The 24,645-nt window shown below is 36.7% G+C and overlaps 1 protein-coding gene across 5 annotated transcripts in view; it reads left to right on the top strand.

Moving 5' to 3' along the window:
* The window catches only part of osbpl3.S (oxysterol binding protein like 3 S homeolog), an 83,763-nt gene extending 59,541 nt beyond the window's left edge, over nt 1-24,222 (top strand). For all 5 annotated transcript variants that reach the window (XM_041567505.1, XM_018269230.2, XM_018269233.2 and 2 more), the window contains 14 exons: nt 406-501; nt 739-883; nt 6,405-6,529; nt 9,238-9,372; nt 9,702-9,795; nt 11,244-11,494; nt 14,970-15,107; nt 16,282-16,345; nt 17,221-17,299; nt 18,527-18,671; nt 20,367-20,511; nt 21,124-21,250; nt 22,644-22,766; nt 23,818-24,222. In XM_041567505.1, the coding sequence (XP_041423439.1) occupies nt 406-501; nt 739-883; nt 6,405-6,529; nt 9,238-9,372; nt 9,702-9,795; nt 11,244-11,494; nt 14,970-15,107; nt 16,282-16,345; nt 17,221-17,299; nt 18,527-18,671; nt 20,367-20,511; nt 21,124-21,250; nt 22,644-22,766; nt 23,818-23,914 (1,764 nt within the window). In that variant the 3' untranslated portion in view covers nt 23,915-24,222. The remainder of the gene's footprint in view (nt 1-405; nt 502-738; nt 884-6,404; nt 6,530-9,237; nt 9,373-9,701; nt 9,796-11,243; nt 11,495-14,969; nt 15,108-16,281; nt 16,346-17,220; nt 17,300-18,526; nt 18,672-20,366; nt 20,512-21,123; nt 21,251-22,643; nt 22,767-23,817) is intronic.
* Nucleotides 24,223-24,645: the final 423 nt, after the last annotated feature.

The following is a 24,645-nucleotide window of genomic DNA, read 5'->3' as shown; positions in this document are numbered from 1 at the left end:
GAGGAATACGGTCTTTCTAACTAAAGGACAAGGGCACAGATCTCTCTGCAGATCAATAATGTACTATGCTTTCGACTTTTCCCTGTGCTCCCTGTTTCCTTATATGCCTTCCAGTCTTGTCTTAATTGTCTGTGCTTGAGATCTCTCCATGGACTGAGAATTACTCACACAGGCCACACTGTTATAATAGCTTCCTTTGGTATTGCTGGAGACTTCAATAATCCAATCATTTTAACTTTCTCATGGTAAGTTGATTTTGTAATAAGGTACGGTAAATATAATGCATTATCAAAAAATATCTAGTTGTTAATGGTATGATTCTGTAATTAAAACTTAGCTTTTTACATGCATGAACAGCAACTCATAATGATTGAATATATCAATAACTTTTTATTATTTTAATAGCTTGGTACCATTGAAAGCCCTAAGAAAGAAAAAGGGATACACAGGAGAAAGTGGAGATCAAAAGGATTGAATAAAGATTCCAAGGGATCCTTACAGGTAAATATGTAACAAAATTTAATTTCATTACTTTGGCATTGTTTTTGGCTGCCTTCTCAATGGGTATTCATCTGTTCTAGGGGGTTGTGTTTTTGTATTTTTTTAGTTAATGTGATAAGTAAATTCATATAACAGTAATTAGTGTACACTGCCAGATCTCTTAATAAAATGGCATTGCAGTATTGGGAAGAGTTTTACTTTTCTGTTAATTTTCACAAAGCGTGTTATTACGTGCAGGTTCCTTCAGGGGTTATGAGACTGCATGCATCCAACCCAAATTTATCAACAATAGATTACGCAGAAGAAAAGCAATACTCTGGTGGTTTAGAAAATTCGGAGTTCACCAAGATGCAAGACAATCTGTGTCATATTGCAAATAAAGGTGAGACTGTGTATGTGCTCTAAAGATAATCTCTGCCAAGCCAAAAAAATATTAACCTGTGTGAGTGCTATTTCTATAAAAAAATAAGTGGCTTATTTAGCGCTGTTCTGAAAATAAAATTGTGCGCTATAAGTAAGATGTCAAAACATTGTGCAAACATTATTTATAGCTTTTTTTTAAAAGGGAGTGCATAACATATCCGTGTCTTTTTTTTTTTTCCCACTGATATTGGCTCATTATCTTTATGAGGTAACCTAATCATGTTCCCCTGCTATGCTAACAATGTCTTCTACAAGCTGCTATTTCAGAAGAATCTGGCTCATAAATTCAGCTAGTGCTGTTGCACACTCTTGGGTCCTTCACAGTGATAAAACTTGAATTACTTTGTTTTACAAGAACCAAGGGTGCTTTATATATTGCTGTAATCTTAGGACACTCAGGCCATAAACGTTTGTTTCCAGGAGTGCTCCATACCACCCAATACTAAACACTAAATAAACCACTTTTTGCTGGGTGCAGAATTTTTTAATTTTATTCTGTTTACTTTTCTAAACAAACAAGCACCTAGGCTTTTGGCTTTTTTATAGAGTGCCTGGTCGGACTGGGCCGGTGGGAGGGAAAAAACCCGGTGGGCCCTGGCTCTTTTGGGTCCTGCTGGCCCAGACCCGCTCCCTGCACCACCTCCCAGATGTGCCTGTATAAGGTATTCATGCATATACACACAGCGCCCACCTGCTTCCTGCACTTCCTCATTACCTCCCAGACCCCGGTCAAGCTGGCAAAATGCATGTGCGCACATGCAGCATGCCGGGAAGGTGGTTTACAGGCAGATTGGACTTTGCGGCTCGGTGGCCCGGGCGGTGTGGGGGGCCCCTGAGCCTGTGACCCTGTGGGCCCTGGGCCCCCCAGTGCAACGCTGATAGGCTGCTCCCTTGCCTTATGATAAGAAAGCAAATTCTACATAGATATTTAGTATTAAGATGTTTTAAAAAAGTACTGAGTACTTACATTTTAACTTTGTCTTTCTCACTAGATAAAAAAAAAAAAAAGTCCCAGCACCAACCAAATTATCATTTTTTAATCTTGTCAATGAAAATTGCCTTGTGTCTGAGTGTGCTCATTTCCATTCCTGTCTTCATTAAATGGCTGCCAATTTATTTAGGCTGTGGTTTTATAGAAAATCTATTTTATTGACCTAATTTCTTCAAATTTCTTCAGGGAAATACTGACCTTGAAGCACCTTCTAGATGTTATAGTTTTTAGGGGAAAAAAAGACCCACTGTTTCTCTACCCTTATCTAAGCTGAACAGTGTAGTGGAATTAAAAGTGTAAAAGGTTAAAGAAAATGAAGTTACTCAAATATGCATATACAGGCAGATTAAATACTTAGTCAAGACCTTTACATTGTAAACTGTTGCTATCTGATGCCTCTAATCCTCTTCAATTCTGTAAACAATTTAGTTTAATTTTATGTCCCCTGCTTTTTATATACTTGTACAGCCCTACGTCACTTGATGATGGGCTATATGTAAATGATTATTATGATAATGATTTTACCCTTGATGCCACCCCTTCCTCCATTGGCAATATAGAGAGTTTGTAAAAAATGAGCTCTGTATAAACAAACTCATCCCTTTCCTCAGTTTTGTACCTGAGGTTAATCAGACAGGGGGGCAATTCATCGTTCAGGAGTCTTAAATGAGAAAAGTAAAGTAACTAACCCATCTCCTCTAAACATTACCCTAAACGGCCACTAATGCCATAGAGTTTTTTTTTTTAATCATGTAATTCGGTAAAGCTCTAAATGGCATTTCAGCCCTAGTTCTTTTCCTGTATGAGAGCTAAGACTACTGTATTACACAACATACAGTTAGGTCCATAAATATTTGGACAGACAACTTTTTTTCTAATTTTGTTTCTGTACATTACTACAATTAATTTTAAATGAAACAATTCAGATGCAGTTGAACTGCAGACTTTCAGCTTTAATTCAGTGGGTTGAACAAAAAGATTGAATAAAAATGTGAGGAACTAAAGCCTTTTTTTAAAACAATCACTTCATTTCAGGGGCTCAAAAGTAATTGGACACTGGCTCAAAGGCTATTTCATGGGCAGGTGTGGGCAATTCCTTTCGTTATGTCATTATTAATGAAGCAGATAAATGCCCTGGAGTTGATTTGAGGGGGAGGATGATTGCAGAATCATTTCCATGGTGAAGAGAAACCCCTTCACAACAGCCAAACAGTGAACAACACTCTCCAGGAGGTAGGCGTATCGTTATCCAAGTCTACCATAAAGAGAAGACTGCATGAAAGTAAATACAGAGGCCACTCATAAGCATCAAGAATAGAAAGGCTAGATTTGAATTTGCTAATAAAAATCTAAAAAAGCCAGCACAGTTCTGGAAAAACATTCTTTGGACAGATGAAACCAAGATCAACCTCTACCAGAATGTGTGGAGAAGGCGTGGAACAGCTCATGATCCAAAGCATACCACATCTCTATTAAATGGCGGAGGCAGTGTGATGGCTTGGGCTTGGCACTGGGACACTGTTTATCCATGATGTCGCACAGGACAGAAGCAGCCGAATGAATTCTGAGGTGTTCAGAGACATGCTGTCTGGTCAAATCCAGCTAAATGCAGTCAAATTGATTGGGAGTCGTTTCATAATACAGATGGACAATGGCCCAAAACATACAGCCAAAGCAACCGAGGAGTTTATTAAAGCAAAGAAGTGGAATATTCGTGAATCGCGAAGTCAGTCACCTGATCTGAACCCAATTGAGCTGCATTTTATTTGTTGAAGACTAAACTTCGGACAGAAAGGTTCACAAATAAACAGCCAATTCAGAGTTGCGAAAGGAAACCAGCGCTCATCCAGCACGAGGTATCCAGCAACTAAAATCCGCTGCAGTAAAGGCCTGGCAGAGCATTAAAAAGGAGGAAACCCAGAATCTGGTGATGTCCGTGAGTTCAAGACTTCAGGCTGTCATTGCCAGCAAAGGGTTTTCAATCAAGTATTAGAAATTTACATTTTATTTTCAGTTTTTTTGTCCAATTACTTTTGAGCCCCTGAAATGAAGCGATTGTGTTAAAAAAAGCTTTAGTTCCTCACATTTTTATGCAATCTTTTTGTTCAACTGCATCTGTTGGTAATTATGGTAATGTACAGAACCAACATTTGCCAGCATTTGCTATGTAAATGTCAGCCTTAAAGCTCTTTATTAACTTAAATGGCTACCATTGTGGCTACAATATAATTTTTCTTCTGAATATACTTTTTCTTCTGATTATATAATGTTTATCAGTTCAAGGTCAATATACAATGAATGTATGTACATACAATAGCTATTCATTAAGCAATAGACAAAGTAGTTATAACCCAATTCCTGTTCATTGAGCTCATGATGTCTGTTGCTCTTTTAAAGGAGATATAGCTGTAATCTGAGCCCAGAGCTATGAGCGAGCAGGGAGAGACTCAGGCAGGAAGTGATGTCACACCAAGCTAATAGGGCAGCTGCTATCCTAAACAAACGGAGAGAACTTCTAGAGCTGTTTGGTAAAGCATTATACAGAATAACTCTAGCTTGCACTAGTGTGGTTTATCTATTGGCAATAAACTGCTTTGGTAGCTTTCCTACTCGTTAAAGTTATTACTTTAAATGGTGCATCTCCAAAAGATTAAAGGAGAAGGAAAGCTATAATCACTGGGTGGTGCCACATTTTCGATAACCTCAATGATTGTAATTGTTTACATAAGACCCTGGGCTGGTGCTACCGTTTGCTAAAAACTATACCAGCCCATGCGATCTTCTGTACGAGAACAACATTCCAATCTTATTTGTTCTTCTCTGTGGTTTGGGCCCAGAAGTAGAAGAGTGAAAAGCATTCTTTTTCCTTCAAAGTATATTTTATACTCTAAATCAACACTGAAGATGAACTACAACTCCCCTATTAAAAATATTTGCATAGTATTTGATTATAAGCACCAGAACCATAAACTGTAATACAGACTTTATTTATATACCGCTCATGTTCAAATACTCTATCCCATAAAAACAAAGCACAGTAATTGGAGGAACCCTCAGATTAATATATCTATCTATCTATCTATCTATCTATCTATCTATCTATCTATCTATATATATATATATATATATATATATATATATATATATATATATATATATATATATCATATGGCCATATATATATATCATATGGCCATATATATATATATCATATGGCCATATATGGCCAGTTCAAAAGGCCCGATAAGTCCCTTTTTAACATATCCACAAACATTCTAACACCAGGCTCAGACTATGGCCATGTGCCTTCAGGCTTTTCAACTTATTTGACACTCTCCTGTGCATGTCAGTCCAGACTGGAAATTAGAGAAGATGTGAAAAAAAGAGTAAATGGTGATTATACCTTTCTTGTCCTTTGAAAGCATCTGCAAACTGTATTCTAGGTGGCCATACACTAGATGATCTGCTTGTTTGGACACCAAATGAGTGTATCTTTCTCCTAATTTGCCCACCAAAGGCAGGTCAATATCACACTAATCCAATCCTTCGACCCCAGGGCTAAACAATCAGCTTACAACTATGGGAATGGGCACCGCCATGACAAGGACCGCATCAACTAGCCTATATGGTCCTCAATCACGTTGGTCTAAAGCAGGGGTCCCCAACCTTTTTTACCCGTGAGCCACATTCAAATGTAAAAAGAGTTGGGGAGCAACACAAGCACGAAAAAGTCCCTTGGGGTGCCAAATAAGGACTGTGCTTGGCTATTTGGTAGCCCCTATGTGGAATTGCAGCCTACAAGAGGCTCTACTTGGCACTATACTTAGTTTTTATGCAACTAAAAATTGCTTCCAAGCCTGGAATTCAAAAATCAGCACCTGCTTTGAGGACACCGAGAGCAACATCCAAGGGGTTGGAGAGCAACATGTTGCTCACGAGCTACTGGTTGGGGATCACTGGTCTAAAGGATCCGAATCTGCTTGTGTATGGCCACCCTTTACAGACTGGGACTTCCGTTCTCCTGTATATCAGCTTATGGCTTTGTAATTATGTATATTTATTTCATTGTTTTTGTTCCTCCCCTCTTTGTACTATTACTTCACTGAATGTAACTGTCACATTTATAAAAAAAAAAAAATAAAAAAAGTTGGGTTTTAGTGCTTTAAAGTATAACGGAGAACATAATTAAAGTGTATATGCCCTGCTGGTATAATACAAACTGCATGGCCCTTTTGTGCCCTCAATTAGAATTGTCTTCAGTTAAACCGATATAAAGCATTTGTTCCGTTTTTATATGTAACATAGTACTCCTCTTTAGCAATCTTTCTTGCACAGGGCACTTTCTCCATGGCATTTCCCTGCTAGCAGATGCACATCGATGGAGAAGATGCTACAAGTGGCATGAGCCGTATACTTTTCAGAATTGTTTGCATCTTCTTAGAATAAATTAATGTTTCTAATGAATAATTCCCTTCCTCTTGCTTCACAGTTTATTTCTCATTGAAATCAGCTTATAATACAGTCTTCTCGGAGAGGGAAAAACTGAAGCAGTTTCTAGAACATGATTCTTCCCTGTCTGCTCCAATTGCTGGCCTAAAGAATGCATTATCCTCGGTAAGATGTAACATTTATTTGTTCAGTAGTATTTAAAGGGCACAAATGTTTGGATGCAACCGAATGCCTATAGATTTCTACCTGCATACGTATAGCAAGCAACATTTTGCTAGACCCTGGTATTTTCTTTCAGAATGAAGCTGGACAGTGTAGATGTTCCAAGATCTCTGTCACACTGTCTGGGTAATTAATGTTATCATTTGGAAAGCAAAATCACACATTTGAAAAATGCCCACACAAAATGCTACATCCTGTAGGGTTCAGCAACTCTTTTCTTACTGATTCTTAATAGTAATTTTCCTGCTACCTACAGAGTGAGAGATCATCAGATCTTCTATATACATGCTAATATGCACAGACTACCTTTTAGGCAAAGTAGGCTGTTTTATTACTAGCATATGACTATGCCCTAAATAATTATATGCATACTGGAAAATGGGCGCAGAATGATGTAATGTTTTCAGTTAACGCAACACTTATTTATTCAACCTTTGTTTATAAGGTATAGTACTAATAAATTATGCCCATCTTACAAATATCTGTGATGTAGTAGGTAAATTTATTTTCAGGTTTGTCATTCCCCTGTCTCAATTTTCAGGTGAAATATTTAACATAGTCCAAAGCCCTTTAAGCAGTCTGTTTTACTAGTTAATAGTTGGTTAGGTAACACATTTACTTCAATGAAGCTTAAGAGTGAAATGACTACCCCCTCCCCCCTGAACTTAACCTATTTATATTTACTGAAGAAAGTGATTTTGGAAGCTTTAAACCTAGCCTTTAACAGGTGTACATGAATGCTTTGTATGTCTGATGAGCAAATAAGGAGGGGGTGATTGTTTGGCTTGCAAACCTTTCATTTCACTGGATAGTCATGAAAAGCAAGAATCAATAGGATCATCACGATAAGCTTTCCCAGTTAAGTCTGGGTGCTCATGCCCCAAACCTTCAGCAAAGGGGAGAAATTCACAGCAATTCAATGACAGGCAGGCACCACTCCCGGACATCCATCAAGCAAGCCAGGCTTTATCTTTTAGATATAATGTAATAATAAAGAAACATTTTATTTTTATGCTTTAATTTTGGCTCCTGTATTTCACTATTTGCTTGACCGGAGTGGTGCCTGCCGGTCATTGAATTGTTGCAAACCTTTCACCAGTAATGCCATACTGACCTCTATTGGAGAAACTGCAGTGAGTAAAAGTTTTCTATTAAAAAGGAAAAAACAGAATAATCCAAGTAGGAAATCGGAATTGTCTTTAAATCTCATTAGGTTTAAAGGAATTGTTCAGTATAAAAGTAAAAACTGGGTAAACTGTGCAAAATAAAAAATGTTTCTAATATAGTTGGTTAGCCAAAAATGTAATGATTAAAGGCTGGAGTGACTGGATGTCTAACATAATAGAACAGACATAAAAATCTCCACACCTCACTCGCCTTTCCTATGCCAATTCCTGCTTGATGGTGCAAAACTCTCTACGGTCAGCACATGTCAATCATTGTAATAAAAGCAGAATGGAAGAGGGTAGCACCATTTTTGTTGCAGGTGGGGAGCTTTCCCATTTATTTTTCACCACAAGTAGATCAACGTTTCGGGGGGGTTTTCACCCACCCTTCATCAGGATCCTTCGAAATGAGACCGGCGCTTTGGCAATTCTCTTTAGTTTTGCGCATGTGCCGCCACATCAGTCTCATTCCGAAGATTTCCAAAGAGAAGTAGATGGCGCCCGTAAACTCTGATGCCTGAATCTAAACTCCGACGCCTGAATCTGCACCAAGGAATAAGCAAAACGTTAGGGGCATTTGTCCGGGGGAACACTTAGGCTGAGGGGAGTCTATGTAGGGTAGGGGGTAGGTTTTTTTTTTTGTTTGTTTGTTTTTTTTTTAACGTTAGAGTTGAATTCTCCTTTAAGCCACAATTATCCTATCATGGCATGAGAAGTATAATTTGACTAGAGGTGACAGGTTTTGAGTTTGGTGACTATGCATGGATTGTGTAAAATGGCAAATGAATCCATTCTCATGGGGATGCCATAACTGAAAAAAAAAGTGCTAAAAAAGGATAGAGAGGCACAGCATTTTATATAAGGAGTGTTTGATTATGCCTTACTGTTCATTATTTGTGTCTTTGGGTGATTACATGCATTTGAACACATACATAGCTATCCAAAAAAAGCCCTGACTAGCATTCTAAACATGCTTCTTCGATGTCACGTAAATACTGTGAAAGTAGGAATGTGCATGTGTATATACTTAGTATTAATTCATAATATTTTGAATATCAGTGATGATTGCCTACCAAAGTATTGGCCATCTTTGAAAGTCAGGCTGGCTGGTAAAAAATGTAATAACATTAAAGTTTTTGTAGTGAATGTAATGGTAGCTATAAAGTGAGGCTTGCAGTTGCATGATAAACTTGTTACCTCTCAAGTTTTTTTTAAAAAAAAAAATATTTTACACATTATTTAGCTCTTTCTACACAGAAGAATCGAGTTGCCTGGGGACTTGACCTACTTGCAGAGAACATAAACCTCACACCAACATATTTGGTTCCCATACTTTACATAGTAAAAGTAACCCATTTCATTTTATATTCCTGTACTGTTTTAAAGCTGATGCTTATTTAAACCTGCTAAAATAGCTAATACTGTAGCTTCATTTGTGGCACTCTACTATAGCTGCATTATACTCTGTGAATGTCTGATTAACAGGACAGTTTATGTGAGGAAGGAAAGACTCTGGTTCATCAGTTGTCGAACGAGAGCCGCTTGTCAATCACAGATTCCCTTACAGAGTTCTATGATGCTCAGGAAGTGTTGCTGTCCTCGAGCTCCTCTGAAAATGAGGTGAGAGGCCTTTTATGTTTTAATGAATATCAAATGTCTTTGCTGCCTTCATTCATAATTCAGTGTAACTGACAAAATGGTTTTCTGCTATGTATCATGTCAAAGGCTGCACTGAACTAGTACAAATGGTAAGGTTTTTTTTATAAAATACTCCTTTACATAGCGTATTGATGCAACAGTGCTGGTCAAATGCAGGCTTATTCTTTAACTTGATAAAAGCGATTATCTCCCTGAACCAGGTGCATTTGGACAATATTCAACACAGCTGTCTGTCACTATTCACTGTGTAATTTAATGTTTGTCTTTTGTTATCTTTTTTTATTCAATAGGTGTCAGAGGATGACTCGTACATCAGTGACATAAGTGATAACGCTTCAGAGGACAACCTGAGCAATGATATTGACAGCGAAAGACAATCATTAAGTATGTGATGGTGATCCCGCTCCATTTCATAGCTGTAGATTTGACAACCTAGCTATTCATGCCCTTTACCTACTTAGGAGTCTTCTTAGGGGGGAATTCACATAAGTAGAGAGAGCCCATTTTTGGAGTAAAAGTGATAGTAAATTGGAGTTAAATACTTTCTCCATATTCACAAATAGAAATCGCCTAAATTCCATCTCAGCTGACACTTTTAATATTTTAGTGAAAGAAAGACAGTTTACAGACAGAATTTGTCTTTCAAACGACATAAAAATGGTGCAAAAACGTAATTTTCTCCCAACATTTTAAAAATGGAGTAAGGCTCATTATAACTCTTCCCCATGTGTCAGATCAATTCTAAGATAACTTGCTCTGATTTGCTTCACCCAATCTTCATTTCAACCTCTTGTAGGTGCCCCATTGGGAAATAATTAGCATATTAATAGAGATATGCATCTTATAGTCAGGGCACAAGTTTCTGTCTAACCCTATAGGTGAAACACTGATTAAACAAAATTAGTGTACAATTTGATATGTAAAAAGTTTTTAAGTCATACTTGCATTATTCTACTAGTTTTAGCTTAATGAATTAGGCAATATTAGCAATTTGAGTGAATATATTATCTAAAGGAAAAGTAAAGCCTCCCATCCATTTTTTCAGTTTTAGCAGCAATTAGACACTTAACCTAAGATAATAAAACATATTTCTGATACAACTCCCTATATTATGCAAAATAGCATTTCTTGGATTTCTTGTAGATCCTTATATATTGTTACGGTATTGGAATTACACAAACAGGCAGATTTAGAAATAAGAAATAAATAATGTATTTAAAATGTCGTGCAAAAGACAAAATCTGAAAAGTGTCTGTTTAAAAGACAAATTCACAAAAGTGGAGATTGAGGTTTGTGAATTTGGTGGGAAATCTGACATTTTTATCGCCACTTTTATTGTCTCAATATCACCACTTTTGTGAATTCCCCCTTAACCAGTCTACAAAACACTAAGGAAAAGCCAAGATCACTGCAGTAATTTGAAGCTCACCCAGCTGATTAAAATGATGATCCTGCTAGCTCTTGGGCATTATAAGAGAAAATATTCGATAAATATGTTGTTGTAGTACATCTTTTTGTCACTTTTGACCATTCATAGACCTGCAACATAGGGGCACAGAAGGGAACAACTGAACTATCTTCCAAAACATTGCAGACCTCATTGGCTTGTTGTTAATACACTTCCATTCTTTCACTGAAATTTCTGTATCAGAGGTTCTCTGCTGGCTATTATTCTTGTAAACAAAGCCTCAGTAAATCCAAGACCGATTTCAGTTTGTTGAAAATGTCATACAAAGTGTGCCCCATCTATAATGTTGTTTTTTTAAATTCACATTAAAGGACTTATGAATCTACGCATGTATGCTTATAGCCTGCCATTTTCTTTTAACAAGATGGTGGCTCTGTAATAACAGTGGATGGTTCCTACAAGCACAGAACCAGTCTTCCGGCTACATGTCCGAACACAGGCAACATAAGTTTGTGGAACATTCTTCGGAACAACATTGGTAAAGACCTCTCCAGAGTATCCATGCCTGTGCAGCTGAACGAGCCCCTGAACACACTGCAGCGGCTTTGTGAAGAACTGGAATACAGCAGTTTGCTGGACAAGGCAGCACAAACTCAGGATCCATTTGAGCGAATGGTATAAAAACATAAACCCCCATACGTAAAACAAGCAAAAATGTTTGCCCAGGTGCAGTAACCCACAGAAACAAATACGATGTTTGCTTTTACACAGGAAACCATAACAATAATTGTTTCTTGCTGATTGATTGTATAGGTTACTGCATATGGGTAGACTAAACTTGCAGGATAATGTAATAAATAAAAGTCATAACTTTGTCCACTTTTGCTAACCTCTAAAAACCAACAGATGTTTATTTTTTAAACAGCTGATCTGTAAATGCTACCTGGTGATAGGTTGTTATAGGTGATTCGATAAGCAGTAATATTGACCATTTATTAAATAACCCCCTTGTGTCTTTTATTATATGACACTTTTTATTTTACCACTGAAAATTACTGTTGTTTTATATATTTAAAATACAATGTACTGAGCGGAGTGGTCCACCTTTAAGTTAACGTTTTAGTATGTTACAGAGTGTTCTGTTTCTAGCAATTTAGCAATTGGTCTTCATTCTTTTGTATAGTTTTTGAATTATTTGCCTTCCCCTTCTGCTTCTTTCCAGCTTCCAAAAGGGGTCTGCAGTCAAAACACTATACTCTGTGGGGTTATATTATTATGTTTTATTATTGTATTCAGCCCTCTCCTATTTATCTTCAAGCCTTTCATTCACACCACTGTCGGGTTGCTAGGATAAATAAGATGCTAGCAACCAGATAACTGCTGAAATACCTCACTGGAGAGCTGCTAAGTATAAAACTAAACTTAAAAAAAAACACATTAAAATTGAAGACCAGTTGCTAATTGTCTCAGAATATCGCTGTCTACTGTCTACCTTATACTAAATTAATTTACAGGTGATCTACCCTTGTTGAATACCATTGTTTTTTTTCTGATTGTCCCAGAACTGGACAAATGAAGGTGTCGGTTTTTTGTTGGTACTAAATAAAAACAAATGCTACAATGTTTCTTACATGTGTACAGTGGCACATTATAAAAGTGCAAACAAAGCTGAACTAAATTACCAGTCCAATATCCTCAACAAAACTGAAACTTTATAAATCTCTTGGCATCAGTATTCATCTTCTGGTCATCTTATCCCAATTGCAGTATTATACCAAAAGAGAAGAAAAATCAAAGCTGTACCTGGTAGTGTAGTAAATGAGAACATTAAAGGGATACTGTTATGGGGGAAAAAAAAATCAAAATGAATCAGTTAATAGTGCTGCTCCAGCTGAATTCTGCACTGAAATCCATTTCTCAAAAGAGCAAACATATTTTTTTATATTCAATTTTGAAATCTGACATGGGGCTAGACATTTTGTCAATTTCCCAGCTGACCCAAATCATGTGACTTGTGCTCTGATAAACTTCAATCACTCTTTACTGCTGTACTGCAAGTTGGAGTGATATCACCCCTCCCTTTCCCCCTCCCAGCAGCCAAACAATAGAACAATGGGAAGGTAACCAGATAACGGCTCCCTAACACAAGATAACAGCTGCCTGGTAGAACAACACTCAATAGTAAAAACCCATGTCTCACTGAGACACATTCAGTTACATTGAGAAGGAAAAACAGCAGCCTGCCAGAAAGCAGTTCTCTCCTAAAGTGCAGACACAAGTCACATGACCAGGGGCAGCTGGGAAATTGACAAAATGTCTAGCCCCATGTCAGATTTCAAAATTGAATATAAAAAAATCTGTTTGCTCTTTTGAGAAATGGATTTCAGTGCAGAATTCTGCTGGAGTAGCACTATTAACTGATGCGTTCTGAAAAAAACATGTTTTCCCATGACAGGATCCCTTTAAAGACCCTTTCTTATTATTGTGATTATGGATTAAAGGTGGCCATACACAGGACAATAAAATCTGCTGTGTACCAAGCGAGCAGCTTATAGACACACATATGGTTCCCTCTGACAGGTCTACCCGACCACTATCTGGCTGAAAATCTTCTAGATGTTGATTGGACAGGTTTGAAAATCCCCTCAAGACAAGAACCACTTTGGCTCATTGATGCAGTCCTTGCCACAACTGCCTATATCTTCATTGTGATCCAATTGGTTGGTCCTCCGATGGAATTACTTGACCAATATCTGATTATTAATTGGCCAGATGTCGATTGGGCAGGTTTGAAGGTCTCATTGGGCCAAATGATCGAATTAGCCCAATATTGGCCTTTTCATGATGGTCATATCATGGAAAGTTCTGCTGGTTAGGAGACTTCACCAAAAAACTGTTTTAGACAGGGGTGTCCAAAGGCAGCAAGCTGGAAGTGTTTGGTGGAATGTTTGACATGCAAAGTAAACATGACCCTTTCGTTTGCCTGAATAATCAGTGTAATTTATGAAAAGAACAACAAGAGGGTTAATCTCTGGGAATCCCAATTTGCTAGGCACTCCCCAGTGATTTTGATCAGTTATCTCAGACATTGGTGCTCCATTTGTGGATCCCCTCTTTTCTTTCCTGTCTCTGGCCCTGTGCTGAGTTAGGGGCAGATTTATCAAGGGTCGAATTTCGAAGTGTAAAATACTTCGAAATTAGACCATCGAATTAAAATACTTTGAATATCGAAGTCGAAGTATTTTTCACCGAATTTTGCCATCGAACGATTTTACTTCGATATGTAAAGACTTAGAAAATGGTTGTAAAAGGTCCCCATAGGCTAACATCGCACTTTGGCAGGTTTAATTTGGCAACGTATTGAAGTCAAAGTTTTTTTTAAAGAGACAGTAATTCGATTATCGAATATTTGAACTATTTTACTTCGAATCGAATTCGAAGTAAATTCAAAGTCGTAGTATCCTATTTGATGGTTGAAGTATCCAAAAAATTACTTCGAATTTTGAATTTTTTTTCTTTGAAAATTCCCTCAAATTCACTTTGACCCTTGATAAATCTGCCCCTTAATGTTGAGTTGAGAATCTACTCTCTATGTGCACAGACCAGCACCAAGGGATCCCTAGGAAAAGAAAGAAGATGCCAAAGAGAGCCTGTATGATCAATACCTTTCTTAGGTATTGAAAGTGTTGCACCATTTCCAAAGCTTAATATAAATAACATTTATAGAAAAACTAAGAGATAAGCATATGGTGAAGATTGTGTGCCTTTTGTACTTTAAAACTTCCAATGTTTTCCTTCATTTCAATAGACATTCAGGTAAAATAATGGATTCAGAGGTTTTTTTCAGTACAAAGCCCCACATGAAAAGTAAACTCAAGCTATGGTTTGCTTGCTCTGGTGTTTACCTGCTATGGCAGAGCATTCTATGGTTGTATTGGGACAGTATGGGAACAGATCAACTTCTTTGAGTAGTTTAATAAATATTGGAAAGGTTCTTAGAATTACATATTCTTTCACTATGCAAAGTATTTGTGTATTTTTAAAATTTTTTGGTGGTTTCCTCCTTAATCTCAAAAGTAGAGTCTCGCCAAAGATTCCTCATATTGAGTACAGATCCCATTTTAAAATACATTTGGTTTTATTTCCATAGGTTTATGTTGCTACATTTGCAGTATCTGCCTATGCTTCAAGCTTCTACAGATCAGGCAGCAAGCCTTTCAACCCTGTTCTAGGAGAGACTTATGAATGTAACAAAGAAGACCAAGGCTTCAGGTTTATATCAGAGCAGGTAAAGTGCCCAAGAGTGTGTTAGCCAATGAAAGCAATCTGGCCATTCTCTAATAAGTTGAAGTATTCAGAGGAGTAATGTTTTTGCTTTACAGAAATGTGTAATGACTGTATTAGTTAAATATAGTATGTTTGCATCTTCTAAGCCCCCTAATAAGAAAACTTTGCTTCAGTTCTTTAACACAAAAGATACCGAAGCAGTTGCTGGTTTGCACAACTGTCAGTGATGTCTAGCATCAGAACTAAGCTTGCAAAATTCTAAACCTAAAATCAGATTTACTTCCATTTTGAAAAATGTATGGAATAGACAAGAAAATGTATCAGAAAAAAAGTCCAGTTAAATAGTTTTTTGATAAAATTGGATCACTCAGAGAGAATTACTCTGCTGTACTGTGTATTGTATTGAATACAAAGTGAGATGAACTCAAAATAATACCCATTATTAGATAGTTAAAGGAAACTGACACCTTCCTAACAATAATGCAGATGCTTTATTTATTAAAGGTCGGATTTTACTGGTTTTAAAAAGTGTGAATAAAAAATTTTTAAAAAAATCTGAACGATGTGATTTAAAAATCCAAATACCTCCGAAACCTTTTAGCGGAAAAAAAAAATCTGTAAGCATCTAAGTCTGAATTGATTTAAAGTGGTTCAGTCACATAAGCACAGCTCCCATTGACTTCTACATTACCGCGACAACTCCTTATTGGCGAAGTCTTGCCTTAGAGATTTTTGTAGTTTTTTTACACTTAATAAATCTCAAGTTTTTAGAGCTTCTTAGAAATATAGGAAAACCACAAATTTTTAAAAACTTGTGGGAAAAAACAAAATTCAACTGTTAGTAAATGGGCCCCTTAGTATTCATCCTGTGGGAGTGGTAGCATCCTCATTTCAATGGTATATTCCCTTTTCTTCTTCATGAATAATATTTGGGGAAAAAGGGAATTCCCTAGTTGGTCACTATCCCAGGCAGGAATGCTCCCCTTTAAAACATATTAAGCCCTAATCTCTCCTGAAGCAGGTGGGTAGGCCAGAGAAACCAACATGAACATGCCTTCCAACAGGTAGTGCAATATTCTGCTGTGATTGTGCTGTTGCACATATTAGGGATGGGAATATTGGCAGCTGTTAACACTTAAGATGATAAAGGAGACCTTTTGTTTTATTTCCTGCAGGTGAGCCACCACCCACCCATATCCGCTTGTCATGCTGAATCAGAAAATTTTGTCTTCTTCCAAGGTAATCAGGTTTTATTGTATAGTTTGGACAGTTATCGGACATTTCTTAAAATATGTCAATTGTGCGTGAGTCTGTCTGTCTCCATATGGTACTTCCCAGTCAGCATGTCTAGTAGAAATCAAGTTACAGTTCCTATACGGATTAATTTGGGTAATTCATTTTAACTGCGGAGAAGAAAAATAGCACTCTATGCAGAGCAAATGCAAGGGGCTATATAGAGCATGGTAGATATGTAAAAGGCAATGTAAAACCTTGCTTGATTTAAAAAGCTTTGTTTCTAATCATTTCCGATCCACTAACCAATAACACTGCAAAATACTGGATGTCGTTATAAAGGCATATGAAATTTTAATAAATATGCCAATGCATTATATCTTGACCTTACCTATTTTGAAAATACAGGCCCCTCCAATCTATAGCATCTTGCTAATGATGTATATTCTGAGTAGCCCAAGTACTGCTTTTAAGGGCTGGGGATCCTTCATGTATTTACTTTTAGTTCTCAGAGATCTCCAGCCTAAAGCTGTCCAAACTACATCAAGCACCCCACATCAGCTCCCCAACATCGTTCAGTATCAAAGGGAGGGCCACCGATTGGGCATACCTACTTAACAGTGTATGCTTTTTCCATTTCTGCTATATTAAACCATTCATACTTTTCTCTATTAGCATTTTACTCCCACCTTTCTGTTTTTGTTTTCTGCCAGAAAAAAAATGTCTTTATGATAGTGTCCTGAATTTATATTTCACTTTTTGTTCTCCGCTACAGCATTGTAAGCATAATACTCGGAGTTGAAAAACCTTGGATTTTGCAGAAATTAATTTATTTGAATTAATTAATCCAGTTTGATAAATTTGATTTTGTATCACTGCAGATATGAGGTGGAAAAATAAGTTTTGGGGAAAGTCTATGGAAATTGTCCAAATTGGTACAACACATTTGATCTTACCCAGGTAAGTCCCACTGTTATTTATTTTACATTAACTAAATGTATATTAATGCTGGACAGATCTGTAAAACTCATTTTTTGTTCCCAGATAGATGAAGGCTTTTCCATACATCAGGTTATATTGTGTACCTCTATGATCATTTTTTTCAGATTAATTTAGGGGGTATAAATGCTGCTACAAAAGGTCATACTACAGGAAGACAATCCTTTGGCTTAATATTTTTCAATTGTGTTTGACTCCGATTTCTACTTCATCACTGTACAGGTTACCTAAAGTAATGATAGATGATGTCAGAAGATCTTAGGGTAACCAATTTCTGTAACACCTTTTTCAAGATGATATGACGAGGGTCAAATGTCATTCATTTTAGAGTATAGCTCTACAACAGAGATTTATATAGGTGCCCTGTATAAAGTAGGACTGTGTGTGTCTCTTATAGGAACAGTAACACCAACAAATTAAATTGGTTTAAAGTAATTAAAATATGATGCTCTGGTAAAACTGATGCTTTTGCTTCAGAAACACTATTATAGTTTATATAAACAAGCTGCTGTGTAGCCATGGGGGCAGCCATTCAGTTTGAAAAAAAGGAGAAAAGGCACAGGTTAGATAGTAGATAACAGAAAAGTTCCCAATGTATTCTACTGAGTTTATCTGTTATCTGCTATGTAAAACTGAGTTTTTTATGCCCCCATGGCTACACAGCAGCTTGTTTATATAAACTATAGTAGTGTTTATGAAGCAAAAATGTACATTATAAATGAATTACTGTAAAAAGCTTTAATTTTTTGGTGTTACTCTTCCTTTATTGAATTATGATTGGAAGCTAGCAGCTACCAGACCTGCCTATGGTAATGGGTTTATAATCAATGTTCACTAAACAAACACATAATCCTTGTCTGTTGCTTACAGGTCCTGCTCTGCTGTGTCATGCACCGTTATTTACTTATATATTGCACAGATAATTGGCCTACATGCTATAAATGTTTGAGTTACATACATTTGATATGTAGTTTGCATTTGTATGTTGTATACATTTGTCCAGAGTTGTAAAAATAGTGAATATATGAATATATAAAAAAATAAATAAATAACTGATTGGTAAGGGAACTGGATTAAAAAGAATAATAGAAGAATATATTTGAACAGTGGAAAAGTGGTTCTGTATGGTATGTTTTGCCCATGCTTTAAGAGATCAATGGAAAACCTTTTTCTTTTTTTGTGTTTCAGGTTTGGGGACCATTATCAGTGGAACAAGGTGACCTCTTGCATCCATAACATTCTAAGTGGGCAGCGGTGGATAGAGCATTATGGTGAAATCATTATCAAAAACATCAACAGTGATATCTGCCATTGTAAAGTAAACTTTTTGAAGGTATTTCAGCTAACTCCCTTTTTCTTTGCATTTGTGGTACCATTTACTAGTAAATCCTTGGCTTATGTTTCTGTTTTACATATGTTCCCATTGTAATAAAAAAAAGTGGCAAGTATAGCCATGTTATATCCGCAACACTGAAGTAGTAAGAGGACATCAGTGGAACTGTTTAAACACACTTTGTGCGAGACAAAATACATGCCAGCTTGAGAATTGCACTTGTTATGAAATACATATTATTGTGACTATTGATTAGCATTTTTCCACTGAATAATCCACTTGGCCATAGTAAATTGTCTGAAGTTTACTTGTCTAGTAACTCATAGCAACCAATCAGTAGAGAGAATTCACTGGTTTGTTTTATATATAGTTTAATTATATTTTCTGACTTTCCAGTTCAAATGGGGGTCACTGACCCTATCTAAAAATCTGAGGCTACTTTTTTATTACTCATTTTTCTATTCAGGCCCTCTCTTATTCATATTCATAATTGATATTTCATAAGAAAAGGTTCAGCACAAGACAACAAATCATGGAGCCAGTTTCTCCACTATCTACAAATGTAAGCAGTCTTTGAGTCCCGCAACAGAATAATGGTGCACTCCTCTAGAACATTTAATGTGAGCCTTCACTCTGTTTTCTCAGGGAGATGTGTACACATGGTTATATCAAACATCATAACCAATTAACACATCGGTCATATACACATTAATGTGTGCAATTCATATGTTTGCACCCACTAAAAAGTTATTGCATATTTCCTATGTAATTCCTTCTATATACAATAGATTAAAATGACAATCAAATCAAAGTCCATTTTTAGGCTCCTAGGTAGCATACTATTTTTTGGTTTAGAATTCAGATACAGTAGGTTTCTTGCTGCTATAAACTCTTGTCCACTCCCTTCCCTCATGCAGACTGTGAGAAATGTTTTTTAATACAAGAATCTATTGTTTGAAATGTATTCTATTGTGACCATACTGAGCTGGATTAAGTCTTAGCAAACAAGACAGGGTATGCACAAGCATATACAGGTATGGGACCTGTTATCTAAAATGCTCGGGACCTGGCGTTTTCCAGATAATGGATATTTTCATACATTAAGTTTACTATTGATTATATTGTAGCTTGGATCAAGTACAGGGTACTGTTTTATTATTACAGAGAAAAATTAAAGTTTTTTTTAAAAAAAAAAATTGGATTATTAGGATAAAATGTAGATGGCCTCTCCGTATTTCTGAGTTTTCTGTATATCGGGTTTCCAGATAACGGATCTCATACCTGTAAAATGGATTTATTGCTTGATCTTGCTTTTGATCCAGATGCAAGAGCGCTGCTGTCATGAGGTGAGTTGAGAAACTCTCCTCAGGCGGCAGTAGCTCCCTAGTTACCAGGGGCAGCAAAAAAGCCGCTCCTGGTAACTTTAAGAGCCATATTTTCTGTCATTAAACTGGAAAGTCGGCTCTTCTAGTGCAGAGAGCACAATTGCACCCCCTGGACCCACTCCTAAGCAAAAAAAGTAAGCACTGGGGAGCGAGGGGGCTGCATCGCAGGAGCTGCCTCAGGCAGCAAAAAACTCGCCCTTGTTCATAAGGCCTATTAATTTTCATCTAGTTGACCACATTCTTTATGGAATGCTCCTGTGAATGATAGACAACAGCTTAGGTTTGTCTGATTTTTTTTCTTCTACGATAGGCTAAATACTGGAATCCAAATGTGCATGAAATTGAAGGGACCATCATGGACCGAAACGGCAAAGTGGTACATCGCCTCTTTGGCAAATGGCATGAAAGTATATTTTATGGTTCTTCCTCTGCACCCACCTGCATCTGGAGAGCAAGTAGGTTCTTTCTTATACAGCTAGAAGTGTGTTCCCTCATATCCAGTAAACCAGAAAACTCACATAATACATTTTTAAAGCTTTTTTTTAAAGAATGTGTTTGTTATGTATTACTATAGACATGACTAATTTCAGTAGGATTGCAGAATTAAAATATAAGATTGCCTTTGGCTTCAGTAGATGCTGATTTGCTTTTCACTTGGGTCCTATTGAATCAAGTTGATCTGTCCAACCTGAAAATTTGATTTGCTTATGGCCCTTCTCTGTACTTTTATGAGGGAATTGGGAAGGAATTGAGAGTAGTTACAGCACAGTCTCTATTCCATATAGATCACCTGAAGGCCTTGGCCTATTAGATGATGCTAGATGTTGCCCATATTTCCCCAGTTTTGTCATTTAGGCTGGATAGTCCAGATTTACAGACCACAAAAATGGGATCTATCAGAAATTGGAAAGGGTTTATATTTGTTTCACTGGTTGCAGTAAGGGCAGGTTGGGGGCATGGCTCGGCTCAAGACCCCAGTCATTCTTCCTTTTTTTTTGTTATGGTGAACCAATTTTTTTGCTTTTCTTGTATTTTGTAAATTAATGTTGTCTTGCTCTCTATCTTAGATCCAATGCCTAAGGACTCAGAGCTTTATTATGGATTCACAAAATATGCTTTTCAGCTGAATGAAATAGACCCAAAGATTAAATGTTTTCTGCCAAGTACGGACACTCGATTTAGACCTGATCAGAGGTAATTTTTTTCCATAAAATATCCCAAACTCCTAATATATTATAGTGATCTGTTAGTGAAGTTACGTTTTTGTGAAGTATTTTTTGCAAAGGAAAACAGTGGTACTTGCACATCAACCAAAAACATCTTAATTATTGTAAAGGAAGATACATTTAACCTATAATGGAGTAAGCCCATTCTGTATAAGTAGTGTCCCAAAGACATAGCAATAGATCAAACTATCACTAACCTAGGTAGCTTTAAATGTAGACGAAATGGACATCTGATCCATAATTATTTCCCCTAAGCACAACCAGACTAGATCCCATTACCAATGAATAACTTGCATCATTAAACGTATCACAACTTCACTAAATCCATGATTTGTTTCAGAATTTGGGCTTTTTCAGCCAGATGCCTGGTCAAATCAAATCCTTAGTCAAATGACTTTTCGTCACACAAGCAAGGAAGTTGCAAGTTTATTCCCCTGCACCACTCGTTTTAACCCTTCCGTACTCTAATTTGCATATGCTAATTAGGGGTTGGATTCAGTGGGAGAAAGAGTTAAGAATTAGCATTGCAGAATGTAAATGGTGAAAACATGAACAATGCACTATATATTGCAAGACTCTGACAAATTAGAGATTGAACTTTAACTCATGTTTTCCACAGTTGCCCAGGCTTCAACACACACTGGAAAACAGTACTAGATACAGTAAATTTAAAACAAATATGGGCAATAATTTCTTTGATGCTAGACTTTGCAAAAGCTTTAATCCCTGTAAAACTGAAAAAACAGCCCACTTATCAGGGTTTGACTAAACTTAGTGGGGCTCCTTTTTCAACACTGCTGCTCAGATTTGAGCAACTTAAATCCTATTCGGAGATGAGAGCCTCCAAACAGCGTGAAGCCCTGAATCTGAGCAACTTGACACTGACTTACCCTCTACATCATTAACTACCAATAGGAATGAGAATTATTAAGGGGAATATTTAGATGACCCAATGCAATCTGTTCTACCCTGGCTCCATGAGACAAGACCTAATTGGAGATATGGCCTAATCAACTATTTTGAAACTACTTCAATGTAAAAAGGCCATCTTCAGTACATAACAAGATCAACATCACGGTTGTTTATATTTTTCTATCTTCTTCTATCATCTTCCAATACCCTGCCACCTATTTGAGTATTGTATAAATTCTAAGGTACAGTGTCATAACAGTGCTGGAAATTAATGGCATGTCATTTTGATGCTCTCCTACCTCTGTTTTTGTTATCTGAGTAAATCTGGAAATTCTAGGTCTGTCTCCAGAGTATAATGAAAACTACTCCTATAATAGGGGAGTTTGGATTTTCAGATACACTGTTAAGTAGCCTCATACACATTTACAATATTATTATTGCTATAACAGATACCTTGAAGAAGGAAATACTGATGCAGCCGAAATGCAAAAAGAAAGAATAGAACAACTGCAGAGGGAAAGGAGGAAAGTCTTAGAAGAGAACAGTTTGGAGCATCAACCTCGATTTTTCCGGTACAGTTTGCATTCGAGTGTTTGTAATTCTCTTTAATCTTATCAGTAGATTAGGCTGTGGCATGTCAGTTGCTACACACTGTGTAATATGAATTATCTTACGACACAGAACATTTCTGAACTAAATGGATTGGAGCAAAAAACATGCCAAATTCTTACAATAGTAAGTAAATACAAGCACTGATTAAGTCATATTTTTGGTAATAAATAGTGTGAAGAAAAAGTTGGGTTTTCCCATCTCAGAACAACTTTACTTGTTATCCCATAAATCCAACTCGCTTCAGCTATTCATATAATATTTGTGCATCTCAATATCATTCATATTGACTCTCCCTGACACATGGCATCTCTATATGATTACAGTTTGAGGACATTTTAAGGTTTTATCATTTCAGGAGATATTTACAGGAATCCATGTTTAAGTATTTCAGTAAGTTTTGGAATTAAGTATATATGGTATGGAACGAAAAAATCCAGACCAAATATCTATAAAGACCATAGGCAACGTCTATGATCTTGTATGGATAGATCTAGCGTGGTTCTTTGGAATTATATTAATGTTACAAAGTTTTAGACTGTGGTGACTGCCCACGTGGATTTATGAGATCACATTTCTGATATGGGAAGTTAAGCTTTGTTCTGGGAATAAGAGCTCTGTATTTATTTATTAAAAAAAAACAAAACATTACTTTACTGTATATTTTTAATTGCCCCCAAAATAGAAACCGGTCAACTGGAATGCAAATGTTTTAGAAATTCTAAATCTTGTCAAATTTCAATACAGCAATATAGTAAATTCAAGCCTATATGTTTATGGAGAAATTAGTCTTGTTGGTCCTAACTTAATGTTTTCTAAGCAAGCACTCCTTGCTATGTGAATAATTTAAATAACAGTTAAAATAGTGTTTCAGTATAAGCCAAAAACAATATAGAATGTTGAGTAGCAAAGATGGATTTTTTTTTTTTTTTTTTTTACAAACCCATTTAAATCTTTTGGCTTTCAAATCTTTTATTTTGCGTCATTAACAAATCTGTCTTTTTTTCTTGACAGGAAAACTAGTGATGATTCATGGGTGACAAATGGGACCTACTGGCAGCTTAGAAAAGATCCAGGATTTGCTAAAATAGACTGTCCTGTACTGTGGTAAAAGGCATTACATTCTGTCCAGTGCTCGTACGGACCGTATATAAATCTAATACACAACAATCTCTGTGTTGAAGATACAGTTCTCTAACCTTGACCTACCATGGTCTTATAGCAAACTATGTTCTCTAGTATATGCTGGCCCAATATATTTCACTTGAAAGCAAATATTCCTGTTCTTACCTATTAGAATGCATACATCTTTTGGAAAACATGGCTGCTCTCCCTGTCTCCTTTCAGATTCTGAACTACAGGTTTGATCACCCCCTGATAACCCTCAAGCTCAGGTTAGATAAATGTGCTCTGAACATTCAGTTTTAAGATTAGTTCCTTAAACATTGGTGCAGAAATCTGTGGGTAGTTGCCTGAGTTAGAGCTTACGTTTCTTCTTGGCAAGTCCAGCTAGTTCTCTTTTGTGTATTCATTTGATAGCCTTCCTCCGATGCTGCAGCACTTTGCAGAACCCAACTCAACAGACCAACTTTCATTTGATTGATGCTTACCACGAACATATGTTCAGATATAAGCAGCAATTTCAGTTTTTGCTTCTGAAATTCAGCCATTATTGTATGCTGATAATTGTAGTTTCACTCCATCACAACTAGCATGGCAGTTGTCTGTCCTAGCTTTCTCTCTATCTAAAAATGTCCTAAACCCTGACTACTCTTTGATTTGAAGAAGCTAATAGCAACCTCAACAGTATATGGAATCGAAAAACCTTTTGGAGCAGGCACT

The sequence above is a fragment of the Xenopus laevis genome, chromosome 6S (assembly GCF_017654675.1).
Source record: "Xenopus laevis strain J_2021 chromosome 6S, Xenopus_laevis_v10.1, whole genome shotgun sequence".
Taxonomy (NCBI): Eukaryota; Metazoa; Chordata; class Amphibia; order Anura; family Pipidae; genus Xenopus; species Xenopus laevis.
The sequence above is the reverse complement of the archived record's forward strand: the minus strand, read 5'-3'. Positions and strand labels throughout refer to the sequence as shown.